Raw genomic sequence first — 24,504 nt, 5'->3', positions numbered from 1 at the left:
GTCTGTCGTGGTGAAAAAGGAGCTGAGCCGCAAGGCGAAGCTCTCCGTTTACCAGTCGATCGATGTTCCTACCCTCACCTATGGTCATGAACTATGGGTAGTGACCGAAAGAACGATGTCGCGAATACAAGCGGCTGAAATAAGTTTCCTCCGCAGGGTGTCTGGGCTTTCCCTTAAAGATAGGGTGAGAAGCTCAGTCATCCGGGAGGGGCTCAGAGTAGAGCTGCTGCTCCTCCGCATCGAAAGGAGTCAGATGAGGTGGCTCGGGCATCTGATCAGGATGTCTCCTGGACGCCTCCCTGGTGAGGTGTTCCGGGCACGTCTAACTGGGAGGAGGCCCAGGGGAAGACCCAGGACATGCTGGAGGGACTATGTCTCTCGGCTGGCCTGGGAACGCCTTGGGATTCTCCCGGAAGAGCTAGAAGAAGTGGCCGGGGAGAGGGAAGTCTGGGCATCTCTGCTCAAGCTGCTGCCCCCGCGACCCGACCTCTGATAAGCGAAAGAGAATGGATGGATGGATCAGATGAAAAAATAAAGATAGTGATGCAAATTTTTTTTTAAGAAAATGTAATTCCATTGCTGAATTAAAAAGTACAAATGATGTTAAAATGTGATTCTTTCATCCAAATATGTTAAAAAAAGACAACCCATTTTCGTGGGGTGTATATACGTTTTGAACCCATTGAAGAATTCAGGTCCAAGTTAGTATTAAGAAACTAGCAGGGCCTGTGTTGCTATCTAATCTCTCTCACCACATTGTTCTTTCTCGTGTTAGTTTCTGTTATGTTTAAAAGTGTCCTGTCTGCTGGTGCTGAATTAAACATGCCTTTGATTTCTTGTTAATCATCCAAAGAAACCTTCAAAAATGATACTGTTCAGTCTTATTAACAAGTTAATAAAATAACACCTCACTAAATGTATTTGAAACTGTAAAGCTAATGTTAGTTTATAAAATAATGGCTACAATAATAACACCAACTTCACTGTGTTAATTATTAGTGTGTACAAATTTGCACACACTGTGTATTAGCAAAAAAATTTACCTAACATTTAAAACTGCTGTTTCTTCACACTAGTAAGAGATAGCTCAAGGTAGGAAAAAGTTAAAATATTTTGAAATTTGCTAAAACTACTGCTTTAAAATCTTAAATGCAACACAAAAAGCAAAAGCATAGGAAGTTATTGTTATGTTTTGCAGAAATTTTCAAGCACATCTTGTATTAAATTTTGGGATTATGTCAGAAAAATAAATGTAGTGAAAAATATTTCTCTACTTTTTATTATATTTTATGTATTTTCATATATTTCATTTTAGTGATATAAACATTTACAAGTTTTTCATGCAGCTTTTATCCTTTGTTCTGATGCAATAAATTGATTACCTGCACACGTTCAAATATGTCTGCTTGCTCTTTATCATTCAAAATTGATAGATGTCTCTGTATAACAAGCTTAGCCCTAGGTGGATAGAGACCTAAAACAGAGAAAAAAAAGTTTACAAAAAATGCTAGTTCTTTATTCTTTAATGATGTTTTGCATAATCAATGTCTCTTCATAACCAAAAGTTCACCTATTTAAAAAATCACTACATCCATTCATTTTCCACACCTGTTTATCCAGAACAGGATCATGGGATTTAGATACTAGTGTAATGCAATCTTAAATATACCGAGAATGACAGGATTCTAATGCAACTTAATTTACTTCAGATGTTCCTGTGCAGCTATCCAGTATGTACTATATTTGAGGCTCTCAAACTGCCCAGAGGCTTGGGAAAGGGTGGGGAGGAGGATACTGAATATCTGTATAAGACAACCTAGATTATTTGTTATTCCTTGGTATTAAAAACTTTGCAAAACATTTCACAAAAATAATATAAAAAATAGAATTCACATACTACAGAAATAATTTTAAAGCACAGTCTGTTTATACTTCCAATTTCTAATGGCACACAAAACTCAAAAACAGAGGTCTCAAAAACATCTCATTAGCGTGTAACAGCAGTATTTAACTATTGGCAGGATCATGGTGAAGATAGTATGTGGAAACAAAATGAAAACAGAGGCTTATTTTCCCCACTTGTGGTTGACTGTGCAGAAATAGCCTTACGTTGTTCACTACACTTTGCTACATAGATTTAAATAAGCTGCTATTTGTTGTTATAATGGCATTTCAACAAAAAAAAAAAAAAACAACTCTCAAGATAATAATAGAGCCTGGATTGGAATAGACTAGGTTGATTGGTGAATCTATACTTGCAAGTTAGTGTACTGCCTAGGGTTAGTTCCTATTTTGAGTCTGATGTACGCTGGGATATGTTCTCATTTGTTACAATCTTGAAAACAAATTCTTAATTAAATGTAAAAGTAAAACCCCACATCTGAAGATCACTATATTTCAATTTGCTTCATACCACTGTATATATCATAATTATTGCTCGTTGCAAAATTGTGACTTTCGGTTTGATGTACTTTTTATTTCACTTTCTGTCATTTTCTACTTTAGTCCCCCCTTTCTCTGCAGTAAACTGTTTTTCTATGCACTGGGCCAGTTTCAATTTGTATACTGCTTTTGATGTAAACCCTCCAAAACTTTGTAATGGTACAAGATTATTGATCAAAGTGATACATTCAAATCTGTTTAAAGCTAACACTTTTACAGGATGTGCTTGGGAAGAGTGGTCCATGGCACTGTGCAGAGTTTAAATAAATAATCTCACTCCGTAAAGTGCAAGTGTCAGTGAAGTGTCTCAGTGATTCCTCGGAGGGCAAGGTGCGCTCAAACCTGTGCCAGATTGAAACTGTAGTACAGTGATCCCTCGCTATATCGCGCTTCGCCTTTCGCAGCTTCACTCTATCGCGGATTTTATATGTAAGCATATTTAAATATATATCGCAGATTTTTTGCTGGTTCGCGGATTTCTGCGGACAATGGGTCTTTTAATTTCTGGTACATGCTTCCTCAGTTGGTTTGCCCACTTGATTTCATACAAGGGACGCTATTGGCAGATGGCTGAGAAGCTACCCAGCTTACTTTTCTCTCTCTCTCTCTCTCTCTTGCGCTGACTTTTTCTGATCCTGACGTAGGGGGATTGAGCAGGGGGGCTGTTCGCACACCTAGACGATACGGACGCTCGTCTAAAAATGCTGAAAGATTATCTTCACGTTGGCTACCTTCTGTGCAGCTGCTTCGTGAAGCGACATGCAGCACGGTGCTTCGCATACTTAAAAGCACGAAGGGCACGTATTGATTTTTTTTATCTGTCTCTCTCTCTCTGCTCCTGACGGAGGAGGTGTGAGCTGCCGCCTTCAACAGCTTTGTGCCGCGGTGCTTCGCATACTTAAAAGCAAACAGCCCTATTGATTTGTTTGCTCCTTTGAAGAGGAAGATATGTTTGCATTCTTTTAATTGTGAGACTGAACTGTCATCTCTGTCTTGTCATGGAGCACAGTTTAAACTTTTGAAAAAGAGACAAATGTTTGTTTGCAGTGTTTGAATAACGTTCCTGTCTCTCTACAACCTCCTGTGTTTCTGCGCAAATCTGTGACCCAAGCATGACAATATAAAAATAACCATATAAACATATGGTTTCTACTTCGCGGATTTTCTTATTTCGCGGGTGTCTCTGGAACGCAACCCCCGCGATGGAGGAGGGATTACTGTATATGAGTAGCTTCCACAGGATAGAAAGGGGTCGAGAACGAAAGATAAACAAAGAAGGGAGGTTATAGGAAGAAAAGAGAAGCACTCAGGAAGACAGGAGTGAGAGCTAGTGCGAGCAAGAGAGAATGAGAGAGAGAGACAGGCCACCATGAGGAGGAGTGTCCTGGACTGAGCATGTGGTAGACGCTCGGGGCTGCTGACGAGGATCACTCTGACCGAGCATCTAAGGGAGCTGGAGGGATCAGAAGCTGTGCTGCTTACCGCTTAAGCCCGGGAAGGCAGCAGGAGTCAGCAAAAGAATGCTCGGACAGGAAGCCTTACTGGGATGAACCATGGCCAGTAAGGACCAGAGCCTGGGTCCTGACAGAGAGCCCTGCTGTTGAGCCATGGAGCAGTAGGGACGCTGAACCATCATGGTTTAAGAAGGATGGCTGTGCCTGTCAGCAAGGCATCTTCTCTACTGCAAAGCCTCATAAGGACTGTGCCAGGGCTCATGTTTTTATGGACATCTTCCTGCTCTGTGTGTATCTTTAACCTCATTTTAAATGGATTTATTTATGGTTTGTTTTTAACCTCCACCAGCACCTTTTCATTTTATGGATTACTTATTTATTGAAACATTGTACTGGCCTATCTATTTGGACACTGTTTGTTGATTGTTTTTAATAAAAGCACTGGAGCACTTATGCATGCATCCTAGCATTGAGTGTTGTTTTCTCATCCGCGGGGTCATCCATCAGGTACATTACAAGCAGTTTTATACACAGTTTACATAACATTTCTATTATTATTAAAGTTATTAAGCAGTTCGCATACGTTTGCAATCTGAGATTTTTCTTCTTTTTTTGCATATAACAAAGACATATGCTTTACATTTGCCAATCCAACAGATTGCACATCACAAACATTAACACTGCTATCTTTTTTTCGTGTCTGCCGTTTCTATAGGAGGGTGACAATGAGTTAAATTCCAATGGATGTTTTTCAAATGTTGACAAGTAATAAGCAAAAGGAATCACTGAAAACCACAGACAACAAAACAGCAAAAAAAAAAAAAAAAACAGTACGAGGAAAGTTCGAAGAAAGAGATTTTTTTACAATGTTTCTGTTTGGGGATCATTGTGCAAATGTGCACAACTGAGCATGCGACCACAGATCTAACTGCTCTGTGGATGATTCGTTCAAGCATTTCAAGGTCACTTCGTTGTAATGAAAGCATCTGTTGAATGTACTTCGTAGTAACGTGATTTCTATAGACTCCTGTCATATGGGGAAACTGTCGGGACCATAAAAATACTTTGTTGTAATACTCTCTTCACCTCGGCCTCTCTCCTCTCTCTGCACCGCTGCAAAGCCCCGCCCGCCAAGCGTTCTGAAAAGTCTGAGTGAGTCGCCATTGCCAGCAGTTCTCTCGCGGCCCGGCTGTCAGACGGCTGCGGACCGGTAGTGGGCCGCGGACCGGGGGTTGGGGACCCCTGCTTTAAACAACTGATATGGGGCCCTATGATTTCTGCGATGCAGAAAACACAGACAGAATTACTGAATTAACAATTAAAAACGAATTTTAGATTTAAAAATGGAAATGTGCGGAATTTACAGTCTAAACGGGTGACTGTTACAAAACTTCCCAATAAATTAAACGATTGACTAATCTGTAGTTCTATCATTCAGATACTATTTTCTATTTTGTTGTTTTTGAAGCAAACAGAGTTATTCATAGAAATTCAGTTGTGCCTCTATCTGTTTGTGTGCATGTTTCCTGTATGTTTTCTTGTTAAAGACATGTGAATTAGCTAGCTGCACAAGACAGAAATGCCGAAGCGAGCAGTATCAGATACCCTAACTACGTCGAAAAAACTATGAAACAAGAGCTTAACTGCAAAATTGTGGGCACAAGAATATCCTGGCGACTTTTACGAATCTGGACAACTTTTCTACAAGTTTTGCCAGCATACCATAGACACGAAAAGATACGTGCAATGACCACGTCAAATCTAAAGCCCAACTCAAAAACAAGTAAGATAAAAAAGTGTTCCCTTTCAGGTAACAACAGAGGAAACAACAAAATTGTCAGATGCAAGATGCCAGTTTGTGTCCACGTGAGTCAGACATACCGCTCGACAAAATTACGAAGATGCAGCTATCTTTATTCAGCATTGTAAACAAGGAGGCACGATGCCAGAAAATGAGAGCAGTATTTGTCAAACTCATTAGCCCCCTGTCTTTGAATAAAATATGGACACCATTCTTCGAAAGATTCGTGACAAGAAAATAAATATATGTTGTAGTTGATGAAACCACTGATAGCCGAGAACACATAGTTCTCAGCATAGTGACAGGTGAGTAAACATTTGGCTGTATGGTAATTCTTTTATGTAAGCAGTTCCAATTCTACAAGATGTATTTACTATGAATCATTTAACTGATTAAATTATACAGGTAGGGCAGCACGGTGGTGCAGTGGGTAGCGCTGCTGCCTCGCAGTTGGGAGACCTGGGGACCTGGGTTCACTTCCCGGGTCATCCCTGTGTGGAGTTTGAATGTTCTCCCCGTGTCTGTGTGGGTTTCTTCCGGGCGCTCCGGTTTCCTCCCACAGTCCAAAGACATGCAGGTTAGGTGGATTGGCGATTCTAAATTGGCCCTAGTGTGTGCTTGGTGTGTGGGTGTGTTTGTGTGTGTCCTGCGGTGGGTTGGCACCCTGCCCGGGATTGGTTCCTGCCTTGTGCCCTGTGTTGGCTGGGATTGGCTCCAGCAGACCCCCATGACCCAGTGACGAGGCACGGAAGGTCCACATTTGATTCTTCTGTTATAAACTGGGCAGAAGAGCAGGCTTTTCCTCAGATGCAACAAGCCCTTAAAAGCAGGTCACTCTTTCTTTTTTCTAAAAGTGAAGTTAACCTTCATCTCAGAAGGATGCATCAAACTAGTAACAGCCCTTACAATTCTGGAGGGCACTCACTGTCCTACTGCAGTCTCAGCATACAGCATCATGGATGATCTTAGCTCCTACCTGATGAATGGGAATGCAAAATAAGGTACTGTACTGTTTTATTAAAAGGAATGTAAAGTTCCACTTCATTATTGTTTGTTTTGTTGTAGCTGATACTGCTTTCTTACAATAAAAAAAAAACCAAAAAAAACGTAAAAAAACAAAATTCCAAATCAAGGAAAAATAAAACGGTGAAAACCGAAAAATCCAAAAAAGTAAAACAGAACTTGTGAAAAAATAAAACAGATTCCATATAGCCCCACTGACAGTACTAAAAAACTACTGTAAATCAGCAGAAAATTGGCTTTTTAGCCAGAATAGACTGGTGAAACAATTCGAACAGTGCTGGAAAGATGGAGATTGTATCTTGGTTGCAAATGGTTCTTAAGGCTGTTTTTTTAGGTGTTAAGAATGAAAAATGATTTTGGAGTGTTAAAATGAAGGATTAAGCTTATAGCCTCCTTAGTATTATGTTTAACCCCCAGGAAAACGAGTCAGAAATGCTGAATTTTGCTTAACAATAAAAAACGTTATTACCAAAATGTCAACTAAATACTGTAGGAAAGGTATGTCTTGTGTCCACTGCTGTAATGATGTAGAATTCGTACATTCTTTAATGTGATAAATTTTATGACAGTCACTAATATATAGCCCGATGTTGCAGTCAGGACAGTTTACGCATGTTTCTTTGAGCACTTGTATATCTTTCTTATATTTTTTCTGACCTTGAGTATGAGAGAATAGAATTTCAAAATCTGATCAATCATTAGTCAATGTCTGATGACCAGTTCACATTGTCATCAACATGTTATCGCCCTTGATTCAACTAATGTTTCAGTTTGTTTTAAAATTGGCTTTACAGCTTCGTATTTACACGTCATTGCGTTTTGGAGGAAGGCTCTGTCCCATTTTGAATACTGATGACCTACTTTAGAGTGGCAAAACACATAAAAATATTCATACATTTTTGTTATTGCATCCACTAGATGGCAGCAGAATATTGCCCCAAGATTTAATCAGGCTTAACACACTAAAGCGGATCATTTACACATAGCCCTATGTCTAACTCAGGAGTAACCGTATTTAAATTTCAAGCTGGAGACATGCCAAGAAGGTTAACCACACTACAAATTGTAAGATAATAAGATAACTGAAAAACCTACAAATAAAGACAGCTGAATGACCACAGCAAAATTATCTCTCGTCTGTTGTTGCACACGGAGGTCATGTGAGTCTCCTACAAAGTCTGATAAAATGGTCCAGAAAGGGTCTTAAAGGGAAGTGCAAAAATTATTCAAGCAGTTTTCGTCTCCCTGTCTAGAATGTAGGAACACTACCAGGAATTGGACATCCATCACTCCCCCTCCACCCCCCAACCCCACCCGGTTATTGAAAAAAAAAGCAGTTTCTCCTTAAAATGTTAGGCTGGCTTACTTTTAACTGAACAAGTTATAATTCTTTTTTGACATACCCCTTAACCTAAGGTTACAAACAAAAATCCATAATCAAATTTTGAGTCATTTACAAGACACTACATTGTTAACAAGCAAGATAGAAAAAAGTCTTATGTGGACAACAAGACAATGTACTATAATTACTCCGTGACTTTATAAATTAATGATAAAACAAAATACAGGTTGTTCACAGTAGTACAACCTGTACATATCCAAAATAGGGGTGTTAGAAAGCTTGAGCAGTCCTTAGTTGCTTCAAGAAGAGTTGTGTAGTTTCACTAGACTGGATAAATTGGGTATGAGTATTTATTCTTGCCTTGTCTGGAGGGAGAAGAGACAGTTTGTAGACATGTCTAAGCAGAATATTCGTTTTTGGAGACATATGGAGAGACCACTGAGGGGAAGGAATTTATTTATATCATTTTACATTATTACATAAATCAGGGATGTTACTGCTTAAGTTAATGGGAAATCCATCATGTTAAATATGCATCTGAGTTTTGCAAGTATAGTAATACTTAATTTAAACCACCAACTAAATTGATGCAAAAGTGATATAAAATTTATCAGAATTGTGAATAACCCTGTTTATGCCTTTTTGTCAGGATATTATTCAAACCATTATTTGGAATCTTAATCATAACATGATATCTTTTCTAACTCAGTGATTTAACAATAGCTGACATATTTACATTCTCCACAACGAAGATCTTGAAAATAGAAAGTACTTCTAAATCTTCTGCATTTTACATATAGTCAGTGAATGGGTATGGGACATGCACATCATAATCTTTTGTCCAGGGAACTTTAATAATAAATAATTTATTGCCCATTCCAAGCAAATTAATGCAAGATCGCAGAAAAATTTCTTGTCTACTGTCAGTAAGAAAGCTGTGCTGAATTTACTATGTCTCAAGATAATAAGAAGCAAGTGACTCCAGGTGGAACTACAGTATTTAAAAAATAATTAATCAATAAATAATAATCGTGAATAATGTATGAAGATACATTTAAAAATAATTAATCAATAAATAATAACCATAAATAATGTATGCTATGAAAAACTGCATACTAATTAAGAAGTACAAAACACAATTATGATGCATTAACAACCAGATATTGAACAGAATATTTATGAGCAGAACAACAGTGGTTGCATAATGATTTAAATACTATTTCACACAGAGTAGTTCCACATCACAAAATTACTATTCTGTGCGCAAGAGACACAAGGAAGTCTCTTCTTTGATTGCTTTGTGTTTTAGCCCGCTAATGTTAATAACCCTCCTAAATGTACATTATAAATGTAGTAACAGAATAAACAGCAAATTTAACATGTCTCATTAATTAAATCTGAATTTGTGTAATGCTCTCAATAAACTGCACCATAAGATACTTTAAATATTTGTAAGACGTTATGTCCCTCAATGCACACAACAGAATTCTATATGCTAATTACAGCTGAAAAACAGGCCTGAAGATTGCATCAAATAGATTTTTAGGATATGCATTTGCAAATTGTGAATTGAAAAGAGGGAGAAGGGATTGAGGGGTCTTTAACACAGCACACAGTTTCAGACAGATTTGAAAAAGCCATCTTTGTGGATTGGGAATACTACACTGATCACAGGGAGAATAGTATAGATTTTAATCAATGAATAATTTATCAGCTTTCATGAAATGAATCTGAGGGCAAAACTCACACCACCACAACATACCAATTTCAAATGCACCAGAGATTAACACTTTTTTTTACTGCTATACTAAAAAGAGATAGTGATAGTGATAGTGCATATTACCCACAAACAGTAGGTACTGGACACCTGTATGTCAAGAAAAAGAATAATACAGCCAATAAACAGTTTCCTTATGAAAATAAAAATTAATATATTTATTTGTTATAAGCACTAAATTTACCAACCAGGGGCCTCATTTATAAAACTTTTCATGGATATACTGTAAAAATTCTAAAACTTGAATGCACATTTCTATACAATTTACCCTTTATAAATCACAATCACCTAGTAAATGTGCGCTCATGAACATGCCTCAATGCTAATTAACCTCATACATATGAAATCATGATGCTGCAAACATTTATTGCCTAGTACAGTAGCAGCCTTCTTCCCAACATGCCAAGATCCTTTCACCTGCATTCAAGAGCATCTGCCTGAGCTCTGCAACTGAGCATGCAAGACAATGCATGGCATTATAGTACCTCTCCTCTGTGTTCTGTGGGTCTAGGAAAGGCATTAGGTGAGCGGGTGGCCATGATTACCTGGCATATGTAATGACATGATTGTTGATGTAATGAATAGTACAGAACATATGAAAAACTTAAACTTGCCAAATCTAGTTTGCCTCAAAATAAATTAATTATGGGCTGACCTAGGCCACAGAGACATGATGTTTGTCAGCCTCACCTTGGTGTCAAATACAGTATAACTTGTGTGTTAATGGAAAGTAACAGCTTATACTTAAAAAAGCAGCTTTATTTTTGCTATTGCATTATTGCAATATTAGTAAAGTAAAGTGATCTGGTTTCATTAGGAGAGCTGGATACTGCTGCAAATTGTCATAGTATGTTGGCAAAAATGTGTTATGTTTGTACACCCACAAAATGCAAAAACTGGATATAGCACCCTGCTGGTCATTTAATGGTTTTCAGCACAGCACGTATCATGGAGTGAAGCTTGGCTGAGATTTTCCTGACTTGTCACCAGTCCCCTGAGAAGTGACAACAGGTATTTGAAATAAAATACAAAAAGTTCTTCAGCAAAACATGTGCAATATTGGCCTTCTTAAATGGGAACTAAAATACAGTCTGTGCATTTTATTCATCACTTTTGAGGTTACATATGTATGTCACATTAGCACACATCACAATAAGTGCTCTGTGATATAAATAAATTATTATAAATCTTATCATCAAACTGTTATAATATTATAATAATTCGTGCAAGTTATTTGTTTAGCTGGTTTGGCTGCATTTCCCTACTTTGGGTGTATTCATTTCCCAGCATTTCTGAAATGTGTACACATGGGTCAGAGTTGCCGTAAATTTATACAAACTTTCACATCAGGTTTTCTTTTATAAATCCCAACATTTGTCTGGGAAGTTGTGTACACACATTTCAAGCCTCTATTTGTGTGTACCCAGGTTTTATAAATGAGGCGCCAGGTGTCATCCATAAATTCTAAAACAACAGCACTAACTTTAGTGTAGAATGTGCTCTGGGTTCCAATTACGATATTAATTCCTGCGTTGTGACTGGTTGCTTTGTCTTTATACAAATTAACCTATGTCTGTACTGAAACAAAATGGACTATGAGAGGAGACAGTTTCAAATGCAGTTCAGGTGCTTTGTGAATACAAGAACAAATTGTCACGAAGAAGCCAAAGGAGAGAGGGGTCAAATCCGTGCCTTTCACTATAAAGCCAAGCCACTGTGTACAACTGCATAGCTTTTTTGAGTATTCAAAACTGACAGTCTGTTTTTACCTGAAAATCATGCGTTCTATGTTAACTGACAGTGCAAAATTAAGTCTATATTACTAACTATGAATATGTATGAGGCTGTGCCCTGTGTGTGGAAACAGTGCACCATCTAAGACCGTTTCCTGAATTGCGCAACTTCCTACCAGGACCAGCACCCTTAAAATGATTTAAGCCAAATGAAAATCAAGATGATGTATGAAATTAAAGTACTGAATAATACTAATAAGAATACATCTAAGTTATCTAATTGAGAACTAAAATAAAAACTATAATTATTCATTACACCTAAAATACACAAGGGAATGACAACCCAATGTAAACTGCCTTGGCTTGTATGCAATCACAAGTGTGCTCTGCACTAGACTCACAACACATGACGAATTGCACACACAAATACATCAAAATGAAACAGAATTGGACAATATTATATTTATGTAATGAAAAAAAAAAGCATATTGAAAGTTTCTGATCTAATGTTCAAAGTGTTGACTTTAGACAGATACAGTAGATAGATAGATAGATAGATAGATAGATAGATAGATAGATAGATAGATAGATAGATAGATAGATAGATAGATAGATAGATAGATAGATAGATAGATACTTTATTAATCCCCAAGGGGAAATTCACATACTCCAGCAGCAGCATACTGATAAAGACAATATTAATTCAAGAGCGAGAAAAACACTGTGCAAGTTAAAAATTGCATGGTTTAGAGAGTGAGGCAGGTATAACAGACAATAACCTTGTAAAGTGTTAACATTTACCCCCCTGGGTGGAACTGAAGAATCGCATAGTGTGGGGGAGGAACAATCTCCTCAGTCTGTCAGTGGAGCAGGTGAAACGTGGGTGAAATGTGGGTTCCTACTTGCAAAAACATACTTTCTGAGTATTAATCACTTTAGTTTTGATTACTGTTCATTTATGAACTTCTAGCATTTATATATGAAATATCAAAAATGTCAAACACCAGTAGTACATAGTGCTTGAATTATTTTTTGAAATGATCTGCCACTAAATTGAGTTGTAACTATAACTGTGAGCTGCACTGGAAATAAATCAGTCACTACCAAAATGTCTAAAACAACAAAAATTATTTTCTGCATTAGGTGTATTAGGTATTTTAAATTACTAATCATGCATAGCAGCATGAGGAATTTTAGGGTGAGGTTTATTGTATTGCAATGAATCAAATTAGCTTATATACTGTACATCTTTTGCTTTCTGTGCATAAGTCAGACCATTTTAATACTTTCTTCAAAATCCATCCATCCATCCATTATCCAACAAAACAATTTAGGAAGGATTACCTTCAATCCGCTCACAGAGTTTGTGAAGAAGGTGCATTGGACAGTCTTCACACAGTTTTATCTGAGTTTTTGCATTCTGAAGGGCAGTAGCAGTGCTAAAAGCTTGCTTCAGAGTCATCATAACTTCATTAACCTGTAAATTATAGGAGACATATTAGTAGTTTAACTCTACTCATATTTAACACATATCAAATAATTGGGAAAAAGTGTTGCAGTGGTGGAAAGATCTACTTTACAGTACAGAATTCTGTAACAAATTAATTAAACAAGAACATATGAAATTAAATAGCTGCCTTTACCACACTTCTCTTACCATATTATGATTATTTCAAATTCAGCATTCATGTCTAATCCATGCAATCAAATGTTTTAAGGAGAGTAAACAGTATCTAACTCACCAAAATTTCATTTGCACATTGAAATACGTAACACACATATTGACTGGTTCCATTTTCAGAAGCATCACGGCAAATGAATCCAAAGTGATCAACTTCTTTAATACCCTTGTTTTAGGAGGAAAAAAAAGAAAAGACATGATTATAACATTTTAACAACGTACTGTATATTCACTTCGCCTTAAAAAGGTTTTGAAGTTTAAAAAAGTATATAAATTTACTATTTGTTAATATGTTCTTGTAGCCACATTTAAAAGCTCCGAAACATCTTAGATATATAGATGGTATTTCAATGGCCTTTAAGTGTATTTTATTCAGTGTAACAAGTTTTTGTGTTGAAGAACAAGTATTTATGAAAAGATAAACAGAATAATACTGTATACATTAAAATACAGAAGATTTAGGAGCAAAGACTATTTATACTGCTGTTTTCTGTCATAATATATTTCAAGTTAATAATCAAAATTTAAGATGTGTATTTGCTTACTATCTGAAGTTTTACTGCATTGTACTACAAAATGCTAACTTAGTACTGAGATTTGTAAGCAGTACAAGTTTGTGTATTCAAGATTTTATTTATGTTAAATGAATATGTGTAGACTCAGCTATGATAAACAGAATATGTACAGGTAACCTTCAGTATATGAAAGTTAAAAGAACTTTAAAAGAAGATATCAATGAAACAATGCTACATTTATCTGATTTTTTTTTTTTTTTGCATAGAGAACATAGATATTGCATAGATATTAGATTTAGATCTAGGATTATGCCTTCATCCTGTAATGCTTCCTTTCAGCTACATACCATGGAAGTGTCAAGTATACGTACACCAAGTTTCACTGAGATTCCTAAACCCGGTGTATTTAGTGCACTGAGGTTGCAGCATAGAGATAAAACAAAATGGAATTCACTGTAGGGGCCTCAGGTCCACCATATTTTTTTATGTTAACACTGTGATTACTTATTTTCAAACAATGAAAATCTGTTTAAAAAGTAAAGGGAAAAAAGCAGGTCATCTCACTCCATTTTATATTGATTCACCCTGAAGAGGAAGGTGGTAGCAACAAGCCATGCTGGACATAGCAGACAGTGTGGGCAGTCAAGGCTTTGAACTTCAAACACTGAGGTTGTGGATTCAAATCCCAATACCGACACTGTGTAACCATGAGCAAGTCAGTTGACCCGCCTGTGTTCCAATTGAGAAACCAAAAGAACTGTAACCAATTGCATTGCAAATGTTTTAAGTTGCCTTGGATAAAGGCTTCAGCCAACTAAGTAAATGTGAATAAGAATGTGACAGACCAGGTGTCACACTAGTTCCAGAAGGAGTTTCTGTTTCTTCAAAACAATTTCCATGTGCTATGAGGGCCATAGAGACTTTATTCCTCCAGTGTATCCCGGATCTGCTACTGGGTTCAGAGAGCATCATAACTACATGCTTCAAATGATTTTCTCTCAATTATAAGCAGAGACATATCTAAACCAAGTTTTTTACCATGTTGCTTATTCTATATAAGAAAGTAACCCCAGATACGCTAAATTCTGCATTAGCCTTTTAATCACTAGCCAGAACTCATGAGTAAAGGGAATGAAACTGACCAATAAGTCAAACTTTATTTGGGGACATAGCCCCCAATTATTCACCACAGTCTGTTTAGAATATTTGTGATACCACCATAGCTGCTCTGAATTGTTAGTCAATGTACAGGAGAGGATCAAGATCTAAGATTTGATGGTACTAATTGACTATATAAAACTTTGAAGAGAAGCATGAACTCTAAATGTCTTGGGAATATAAAGCAACTAGCATTCTAAGGTGGATCAAAAAGAGGTTTTTACACGCTCTTTAAATTGAATTTGTAAAAAACAAAACACACAATGGTTGATTAAAACAATAATATCATAAAATGGAAGAGGGAGCATGAAGCTGGCCCGCACAGTCACAATTGGATAACAATATTGATAATGGTATAGAGTTACAAAAATGTTTAAAATGTAAGTAGGTCTACATCAAGTTTCTGTCCTTAGCTACTGTATAACCTATTTGTCCTTGTGGTATATTCTTAATGATGGTATAGGGGGTGGTGAATCTTTAAAACTATTATGTACTTGTAAAACCCATTTGCTAGTTATCTAAGCTATATTAAATGTTTGTCTATATATTAATGCATAGTCTATGGGTGGTTCTTATAACCCCCACAAGCTGAATTAAATTGGTATATTCTAACTACTTCTTGCCCCTCTGACTATAGAATAGTCTCAGTTAGTGACCTGCCTTGCCATGTGTAAGGCATGGAGGGCACACGGTTTTAAACTTTTAGTGTAGCTGCTGGTGAGTAAGGCAGGATCAAGCACGAATAAAATGCATGCCTAAAGAAATCTCTCAGTCCAAGAGTTTGTTTTAAAAGATTTAGTGAAAATTCAAAGCAAGCAGTCCACATAAGAATAAAGAAAAAAGGTTGTTACACATGTAGAATAAAGGACAAGACAGATAGCCAAATACAAAAAATACTCCTCAAGGCAGACAGTTCTAATCAAAGGAATATTGGCAGAAAGGGACCTGCAGCAGCTCAGTAATTATGCTGCGTTGACATGTTAGCACTATGCAGTTGGTGGCAATGTAATGTTTTTCAATGAGACTACAATGGAAAGTTCTCCATTTTGACAGAAATTTCCATTAAAAGTTTAGTTTTTTATCTTTTTGTTATTCCGAAGAGACAAACGTTTGTTTTTTTTTGTTGTTTTTTTTTTAATTGGTGTTGCTCAAACAGCTACTTGGTTTAGGAAAAGAACATCTTGTTCTATTGAAAAAACAATTCATAATGATTTTAGAGACTTGACTAAAAGAAACAAAAAATGGAGTGGATTGCAGCTGAACTTAATATATCAGGCAAATAGATTGCATTTGTAGAATAGCCTATACATTTAGTCATTGCCAAAGCTAGCATATTTGTTACAGCTAGTAGAATAGCCTACATAATACTGAAGTTTAGAATATTAAACTTTTCATGCTTTTCTATCTTGGGAGAAACTTTGCAGAATTTGGTAATTCAAGGAAATATAATACTGACATTAGGCTACTGTATTATGATGCCACCAAATCACTAGAGCAGCATTTGCACTTGGTATACTTTTTTGATATGTACCTTCTGGAGAAGCGGTGTTTTCCATTCTGCTTTTCTGATGTAGTTTTTTTACAAACTATTAGTTAGTACTAGAGGGCTCCGCCCCCTGCTCGCTTCGCTCGCCAACCCCTGGTGTTGGGTAACCCGTTAATACGGAGTGTTTTCTGTGGTTGTACTGTTAATAATGCATCACTGTAATGTGATCCACATATGCTATATGGTTTGGACGTGTGAGGATGCCGTACGTCTAATACAGAGAGTTATTCTTATTACCCGGACCATGTTATGTAGTGTGGACGTTTAGTTCAGAAGCGCGTTGTAGGCGCCTGCGCCTTCCGTACTATCTTTGTGGACCTTTGCGGACTCGTTCGTTTTGAACCCGTGCCTGCTTTGCTTCCGCGTTCATTTTGAACCCGTGCCTGCTTTGCTTCTGCAGTCTCAGACGCACGTTGTAGGCGCCTGTGTACATTGATCTTATCCAGGTGGGCTCGTGTTTGTATCGTTGAGCTGTATTGTGTTTGAATTTGGTGTAAAGCGTTCAGCGGTTTGTACAATCCCAAGCAGCACATTATTCCTAACTTCACTCCGCAGTAGTGCCACTCACAATATGGCGGTGACGCCTGCGCCTTCACTCCGCAGTAGTGCCACTCACAATATGGCAGTGACGCTTGCGCCTTCCATACTATGTCGGGTTTCACTATGTGTAGGCGCTGTGAAAGGGTGCGTCCCGGACACAGACAGGCGGACACCGATTTAGCCATCACCACACGTTTATTCTACAACTCACTATTATGTACAAAGTCCTTAAGTGCACCACACCAAATCCCCCACAGTCTCTTCACAATCCTGGCTCCTTCAGCCTTCTCTCTCTCTCTTCCACACAACACACAGGGCCTCTCCTCGCCCCCTCTGCATCGGCCTTGTCCTCCTCCTACCCGACTCCAGCCTTGATTGCAGGGCGGCGGCTCCTTAAATAGGTAGCTGGGTGCGGCTCGCAATCAGCCACCTGCCACATGACTCCCCCGCTAGCTGAGACCTCCCAGGACCAGCGGACCGTTCTGCGAGGACGTGAACCACTCGGCGGCAAGCTGACACTCCGTAGCCTAGGGCCCGATCCTAGAAAAGAAATAGAAAAACCAGGGCGGAGGCATTGCCCTGACGCAGCCCCACGGCTCGTCTTCAGTTGGGCCAATGCTCTCGGCCCCGATCGGCACCCCGATGCTCTCTTTTCCAACCTCCCCGCCTGAGCAGTCCGTGCTCCCCGCCACGGGACCACCAGTGGGATCACGCTCCGTTTCCACCTCTCAGCCAACAGGTATTTCCTCTGCTTCCGCAGAGGACGGCCCTTTGAAGTACGCGCGCACTCAGCAGCACGTACTCCTTTATCGGAGGAAATGGCTTCCCCAAGCCGCTTCCTCCGTTTACTTTGGGACGCTGCGACGGTTCGGATCTGCCCATTGTAAGAGGGCAGACCCAGCCCCGCTGGCGTCCGGAGCTTCACGGGGTCGGTCTCCCTTACCTTCCCCGCTGTGCCTCTCCGTCCAGGAGCTCCTGCAGCGCGCCGATCCACTCTTGCCTGCGGCTCTTGATCCGACGCCGCTGCCATCCCTCCTGACTCCAGCGACTCCGCCCGGAGGGCACATTGCTCGGCTGGTGGCGACAGCACAAGGCGCAGCTGTTTTTGCAGCTCCTGTAAAATCGCCGCCAAGGAGAGAGAAGCAGCCGGCGGTGGGCTTACCTTATGAGTAGTTCCACTTACCGACTGCTCTCTATGGGCCCTTCCCTGCGGCCCACTCGGGTTTCTTTGGAGCGCGGGACGGACATTCCCTGCTCTCGCCTCCGACCAATCACTGGCGAGAGAACAAGACACGCTGTCCAACCCCGTGCCTGTTAGGAGGAGGGTCTTCTGGTTGGCCATCTCGCTCCCCTCTCTCACTGGAGAGCGATTCTCCGGGCAGCTCCGCTGCTGCTGCGGCTTCCCCAGCTGCAGCCTCTCCTTCTCGGCAGCCTGCTTCTTGGCCACCGCGTCGGTGAGCCGCCCCTGAAACACAAAGTCCCACCACGGACCTCCACTGGTCCGCGATACCGCGTTTCCCTGCGGGGTTGGGTGCACGCCGCCCCTGCGGCACGTGGGTGAGCTTGCCTGCTGTGCCGGGCCTTTCACAAACTCTTCCATGAATGCAGGTCCCCACCTTGACCCAGGTGGAGCATCCTGCCGACTACGCCACTGTGAAAGGGTGCGTCCCGGACACAGACAGGCGGACACTGATTTAGCCATCACCACACGTTTATTCTACAACTCACTATTATGTACAAAGTCCTTAAGTGCACCACACCAAATCCCCCACAGTCTCTTCACAATCCTGGCTCCTTCAGCCTTCTCTCTCTCTCTTCCACACAACACACAGGGCCTCTCCTCGCCCCCTCTGCATCGGCCTTGTCCTCCTCCTACCCGACTCCAGCCTTGATTGCAGGGCGGCGGCTCCTTAAATAGGTAGCTGGGTGCGGCTCGCAATCAGCCACCTGCCACAACGCATTTGCCTTTCGTACTTCTATCTTTGTGGACCTGTGGGGCCTCCATAGCCTCTTCCGTTTGAATCTGGGCTGCAGCGCAGAATCCTCTTTTTTGTGTGGCCGTGTCGGTAGTCGTTAGCTATGGGCGTATTGTTGCTTCATTTCTCATTCACGTCAAGAGCTCTTTCGTTTTTGAGTGGTGACTCCTTCGTGCGCGGTGGATCACAATTCGCTGGCGGTTTATGAGACGCGCGCTATGTCTCCTGCGTCCATCGCCGTGTACCTGGGTCTGTGCCTTCCGGTTTACCATTCTCGGTTAGTAATATGGATTTTGGCTGGTAGTTGTTTTGCGTATGTGTAATAATTAGTAAATACAGTAAAGAAAGTATGTATCCTAATATAAGTATGCAGATTTATCTGAAAAATATGATATTTGAAATAGCCATAACCGGCTAAATTCACGAATACACAGTTCTAATTAATGCATATAAAGAACCTCACATGTAAGATTTAATTAAAAGAGACAGGAGCACAATTCTTAAACCCTTGTCTGTGTCATAAAATGTGACAGAAAGGGCTCCTGCTAAGCATCAACAGATTCTTTGTGCAGTTAATAGTTATTTACTCCAATGTTTACAATCCCCTCCAAGGCCACTAGAGAATGGCCCTAGGGAAATGATAGTGGAGTACCCCAGTCAGTCTGCCTACGCATTTCCCAAAGCAGACAAAACAATTGTCTCCAATTGATCTTGACAAAAGCATTACTGGTGAGTAGTAGCTAACCACACATCTAAACAAGCTTGTCATCTGGCAGTTAGCAAACGATGAACAGCATAGAGAATTACTCTTTTATATACTGCATATCTAATAATGCCTCCATCTGCACATTTACTTAATATAAGGTAATATTGTAATGTTAACAAACACCTAAAATAAGATAAAGTAAGAACTGACAGCTCTAAATTGGTCTAGCTATTTTACTAGAAAACTCTTATATAATTGATAATGATCTTAAGCTATCATTAAAACAGAATTACTATATTTACTTTAAACCATGCTAAAACAAAATATTAAAACCACATTTATGGAATATGTACTTCAGAGACAAAAAGAAATGAAGTTATCATCAGCAATACAATACATTTAGATCTCCCCACTCTTCAAACAAGAAAAAAATAGCACAGCTACAAATAATTGAAATTGTAATATTAACCTGAGAACATGAAGAAATATCTTTAAAATTCTTCTCAAGTACTGCTGTTTTCGTGTCTGGACTAATGAGGTTTATTTCAAATCTTCCCACCTAAAAAATACAGGTAAGCATTTAATTATTACTTCAAAATTAAAAATATGAATGTTTACATGCAAATATATTACATAAGTATTCCACCTGTTCAAAAGTCAAAGGGTAGTTATATTTAGAAAGACAGACAGATAGATGTTTTACTGGTCTCAAAGGAAAACTGCACTGTTACAGCAGCTAACATAAAAACTCCACAGAATACCGTACATGCAAGATGAAACAATAAGATACAGGTCTTGGGTTACAAACAAGATCCATCCCAACAGATGTTAGTAACCTTATTTTGGATGTAAGTTGAAACTTGCACTAAAATATGTCACTTAACAAAAAAATATGCAGTACTGCATAATGATTTACTACCATTTCAAATTTTTTAATAAAGTGAGGCACATTCAGCACCATGGTCATGCCTCCACATCCAGAAAAATTTACACTCTAACCAACATCAACTCAGTAGTTTAATGTCTGACTTTGTCTTTTAAAATAGCAATATCACAATTGTTGCAGTTTCACTTTATCTATGGTGAAGAGTTTTTATAGGACCCTCCTTACACAGTCTGACAGACACAACTTCTGGCCGTCTTTTGGCTTGCTCATCACATTTGTTAACTTTCAACATTTTACTGTGTAAGATGAGAGGCTGTTGCTTATGCATTATCAGGAATATTTGTTGTAAATAAAAAAAAAAAAATTTTGGTATTATAATTAAGCATCACTCTCCCAAAACCCCTTTCCCCACCACTACCATAGAAAACCCAATGTCCCCTTTTATATTTTTTTTGTGCCAACCTTGCAGTAAAGCAATATTTCTTTACTTTAAATGTCAAAACACATACTGATGGCATAAAAATCCATCACTATGTGCTGACTGCAAGATACGTGTGAGCAAAAGCACAAATATGCAATGTACTATGCTACTTCTATGTGTCAGTGATGACTGCTACATATTCATCCATGTCAAGATTAGTTCAAATTCAAGTAAAAATGAAAGTTGCTATTTGCAAACTAATTGACATTCAATTTTCATATACTCATTCATATTTGTGGATCGCTGAAAGTCAAGACTGCCGTACTCCGTACTACAGTACTCCGTTATAGACAAATTCAACTCTTTCACCAGGATAGATTTACCTGATTTACATAAAATAATTTTTCAACTGAGACCCTCCACCTGCGTCCTTGACCCAATACCAACAAGTTTTTTCAAAGAAGTATCGGGCGTGCTAACTAATAGTGTTCTTGACATAGTAAACTCGTCATTAGACACGGGGGTCTTCCCAGACTGTCTTAAGACTGCTGTAGTTAAACCACTTTTCAAGAAAAATAATCTTGACCCCTCTGCTTTTGAAAACATTAGACCCATTTCTAACCTGCCTTTCTTAAGTAAAATTCTAGAGAAGGCAGTCATTATACAGTTAAATGACCACCTCAATAAACATGCTTTTCTTGATAAGTTTCAGTCGGGTTTCAGAACAAATCACAGCACAGAAACTGCACTCGTTAAAGTAATAAATGACTTGCTGATAAATGCAGACAGAGGCCATTTATCTGTTCTCATCCTCTTAGATCTGAGTGCTGCATTTGACACCATTGATCACAATATTCTTAGAAATCGCCTTAGTCAATGGGTGGGCCTCTCTGGCAGTGTCTTAAATTGTTTTGAATCCTACCTGGCAGGTAGAAAATTCTTTGTTAGTTGTGGTAATTATAACTCAAAGACACATGATATTCTATATGGTGTTCCACAAGGCTTTATCCTGGGTCTGCTGCTCTTTTCGATTCCGTTAGGTCAGATTATCTCGAGGCATAACGTGAGTTACCACAGCTATGCTGATGACACGCAGCTGTATTTATCAATAGCACCTGATGACCCCGACTCTGTTGTTTCATTAACACAATGTCTTACTTGTGTTTCTAAATGGATGAATAGTAATTTTCTCAAGCTAAATAAAGAGAAAACAGAAATTTTAGTGATTGGCAATAATGGATATAATGAGGTTATCTATACATATTAATAAAAGGCAAAGCCCTCACTGACTCACTGACTGACTGACTGACTGATTGACTGACTGACTGACTGACTCACTCATCACTAATTCTCGAACTTCCCGTGTAGGTGGAAGGCTGAAATTTGGCTGGCTCATTCCTTACAGCTTACTTACAAAAGTTAGGCAGGTTTCATTTCGAAATTCTACGCGTAATGGTCATAACTGGAACATATTTTTTGTCCATACACTGTAATGGAGGAGGCAGAGTCACGTATCGCGTCATCACGCCTCCTACGTAATCACGTGAACTAAAAACAAGGAAGAGATTTACAGCACGAGTCAAACGCGGGAACGAAGGTAAATGACGTTAATTTTTGACTGTCTTTTAATACTGTGTAAGCATACATATTAACACATGTGCAATTAAACGTGTGCATTTACGGGGTGATTTCTCAGGCTTAAAAGCTCGCCTTTTATCAAACGCGGGAACAAAGGTAACTGACGTTGTTCACTGTCTTTTAATACTGTGTAACCATACATATTAACACATGTGCAATTAAACGTGTGCATTTACGGGGTGATTTCTCAGGCTTAAAAGCTCGCCTTTTACTAAAAAGGTAAATGCAAAACTATTTTCAATCAGTTTATTGAAACGCTCCCGTTAAGGATTGCAATAACATATTCGCGAGATAAAAGAGCGAAGTAGGGGGAAATGAAGGAAGAGCCGCAAACAGCAAAGAGCAAAAAATTAATTAAACAATTGAGAAGAGAGCGAGTGAAGCATACAAGCATGTTCATAAGGGAAACAAAGCACGGTGTAAAATGTAAGTTTAAATTAAGTTTATGGAAACGCTCCCGGTGCGGATTGCAATAACATATTCGCGAGATAAAAGTTTAATGAGAAGACACGAGGTATAAACGAACCACACGCCGTGGCGCAACGTTAGGGGCAACAGTTTCAACCATTCTATGATCTGCTTCTCGCAACTCAAAGACGGCACATGGCGGATGTTAGCCGACTTGCTGACCGCAACGTTAGGGGCTTCAACTCTGGCGCTGACGCCACATCTCAGTGCCAACACTTTGCAGACTCTACTTAAAAGACACGCCCTCCTCACTGGACAGTTAAAAAGACCAATCAAACTAACGATGACATCAAGTATTACCCAATCAAAAGTAGGAAAGGAGGCATCTTCATAAAATGCGTGTGGGATGATTTGCATGACACGCTGCTTTAAAAAAAAATGATAAAAAAAATACGGGACAAATCCCGTCCAGTATTGATTCAAAACGGGACGCGCAATTTCATTCTCAAATGCGGCACGATTCCGTATTTTAAAGGACGGGTGGCAACCCTACAGTGCCAGGTAACCACCCATACAATCAGATTGTGATTCAGACTAGGAATGCAATGAATGTAATTACCCCGATCTACATACAAGGTGAAAGTCTTGCAACATTCAAAGATGATGGTTTGGGATAAGTACACCATACAACATAAAAGAGCTTATGAAGCCTTGAACCGAAAAAAGCAAGATCTCAGAGATCGTAAAAAAAAAATAGGAGGTAATGTCGTTTTACTCGCTGTAGATTTTAGTCAAACATTACCAGTTATTCCACGAGGGAGACCAGCAGATGAACTCAACGCGTGTTTAAAATCCATGCTTCTCCCACGCTCAGTTATATGTCGCGTGTTCTCGGGTAGGTGCACCAAAAAATGTATACATTTAAGCATGTAATGGGCAAACAAAAAATGAGGTATACCCGAAGGCACTGCAGTAGTACTTAATCTAACTTTACTTCTTAAATGTTAATGTTTTACTGTTTAATAATTTATACGCTTCTTATATGTTGTTCAAATTCTTTTATCAAAATAGCAGTGACAGCGCAATGCACGATAACATGGAGTGAATACACCATACGCATCCGCCCACGATCGCCCTGGTGTGCGCAGATAGGAGTTGATTCTACAATAAAATAAAATAAAGATAAAAAGAGTAATACAATCATCACCCATAAAGCGGATAGTAGACGTGACGTACTATATGTGTACCACATTTCAAGTGTATAGGTGAAACGGTTTGCGAGCTACAGGTGATTTAAAATCCTGGACAGACACACAAATTGCCACGGTAGCAAATTACAGAAGAAGATTTTACTGTTTAATAATTTATATTTATATGAAATGTGCTTCTTATATATTACTTCATATTCTCATATGATAATGATGTTAATGTTTATATTGATTTCTATGTTATTGAAA

The 24,504-nt window shown here is 39.0% G+C and overlaps 1 protein-coding gene across 2 annotated transcripts in view; it reads right to left on the bottom strand.

Annotated features, from left to right (window-relative positions):
- Positions 1–24,504, bottom strand: part of tbc1d4 (TBC1 domain family, member 4) — a 210,143-nt gene that overhangs the window by 93,607 nt on the left and 92,032 nt on the right. For both annotated transcript variants that reach the window (XM_028799608.2, XM_028799609.2), the window contains exons 3-6: positions 20,164–20,253; positions 13,315–13,419; positions 12,917–13,049; positions 1,383–1,474 (exon numbers count right to left, since the gene is read on the bottom strand). In XM_028799608.2, the coding sequence (XP_028655441.1) occupies positions 1,383–1,474; positions 12,917–13,049; positions 13,315–13,419; positions 20,164–20,253 (420 nt within the window). The remainder of the gene's footprint in view (positions 1–1,382; positions 1,475–12,916; positions 13,050–13,314; positions 13,420–20,163; positions 20,254–24,504) is intronic.

This window comes from Erpetoichthys calabaricus, chromosome 4, assembly GCF_900747795.2.
Source record: "Erpetoichthys calabaricus chromosome 4, fErpCal1.3, whole genome shotgun sequence".
Lineage (NCBI taxonomy): Eukaryota > Metazoa > Chordata > Cladistia > Polypteriformes > Polypteridae > Erpetoichthys > Erpetoichthys calabaricus.
Note: the sequence above shows the minus strand (reverse complement) of the source record. Positions and strands in the feature narration are given on the sequence as shown.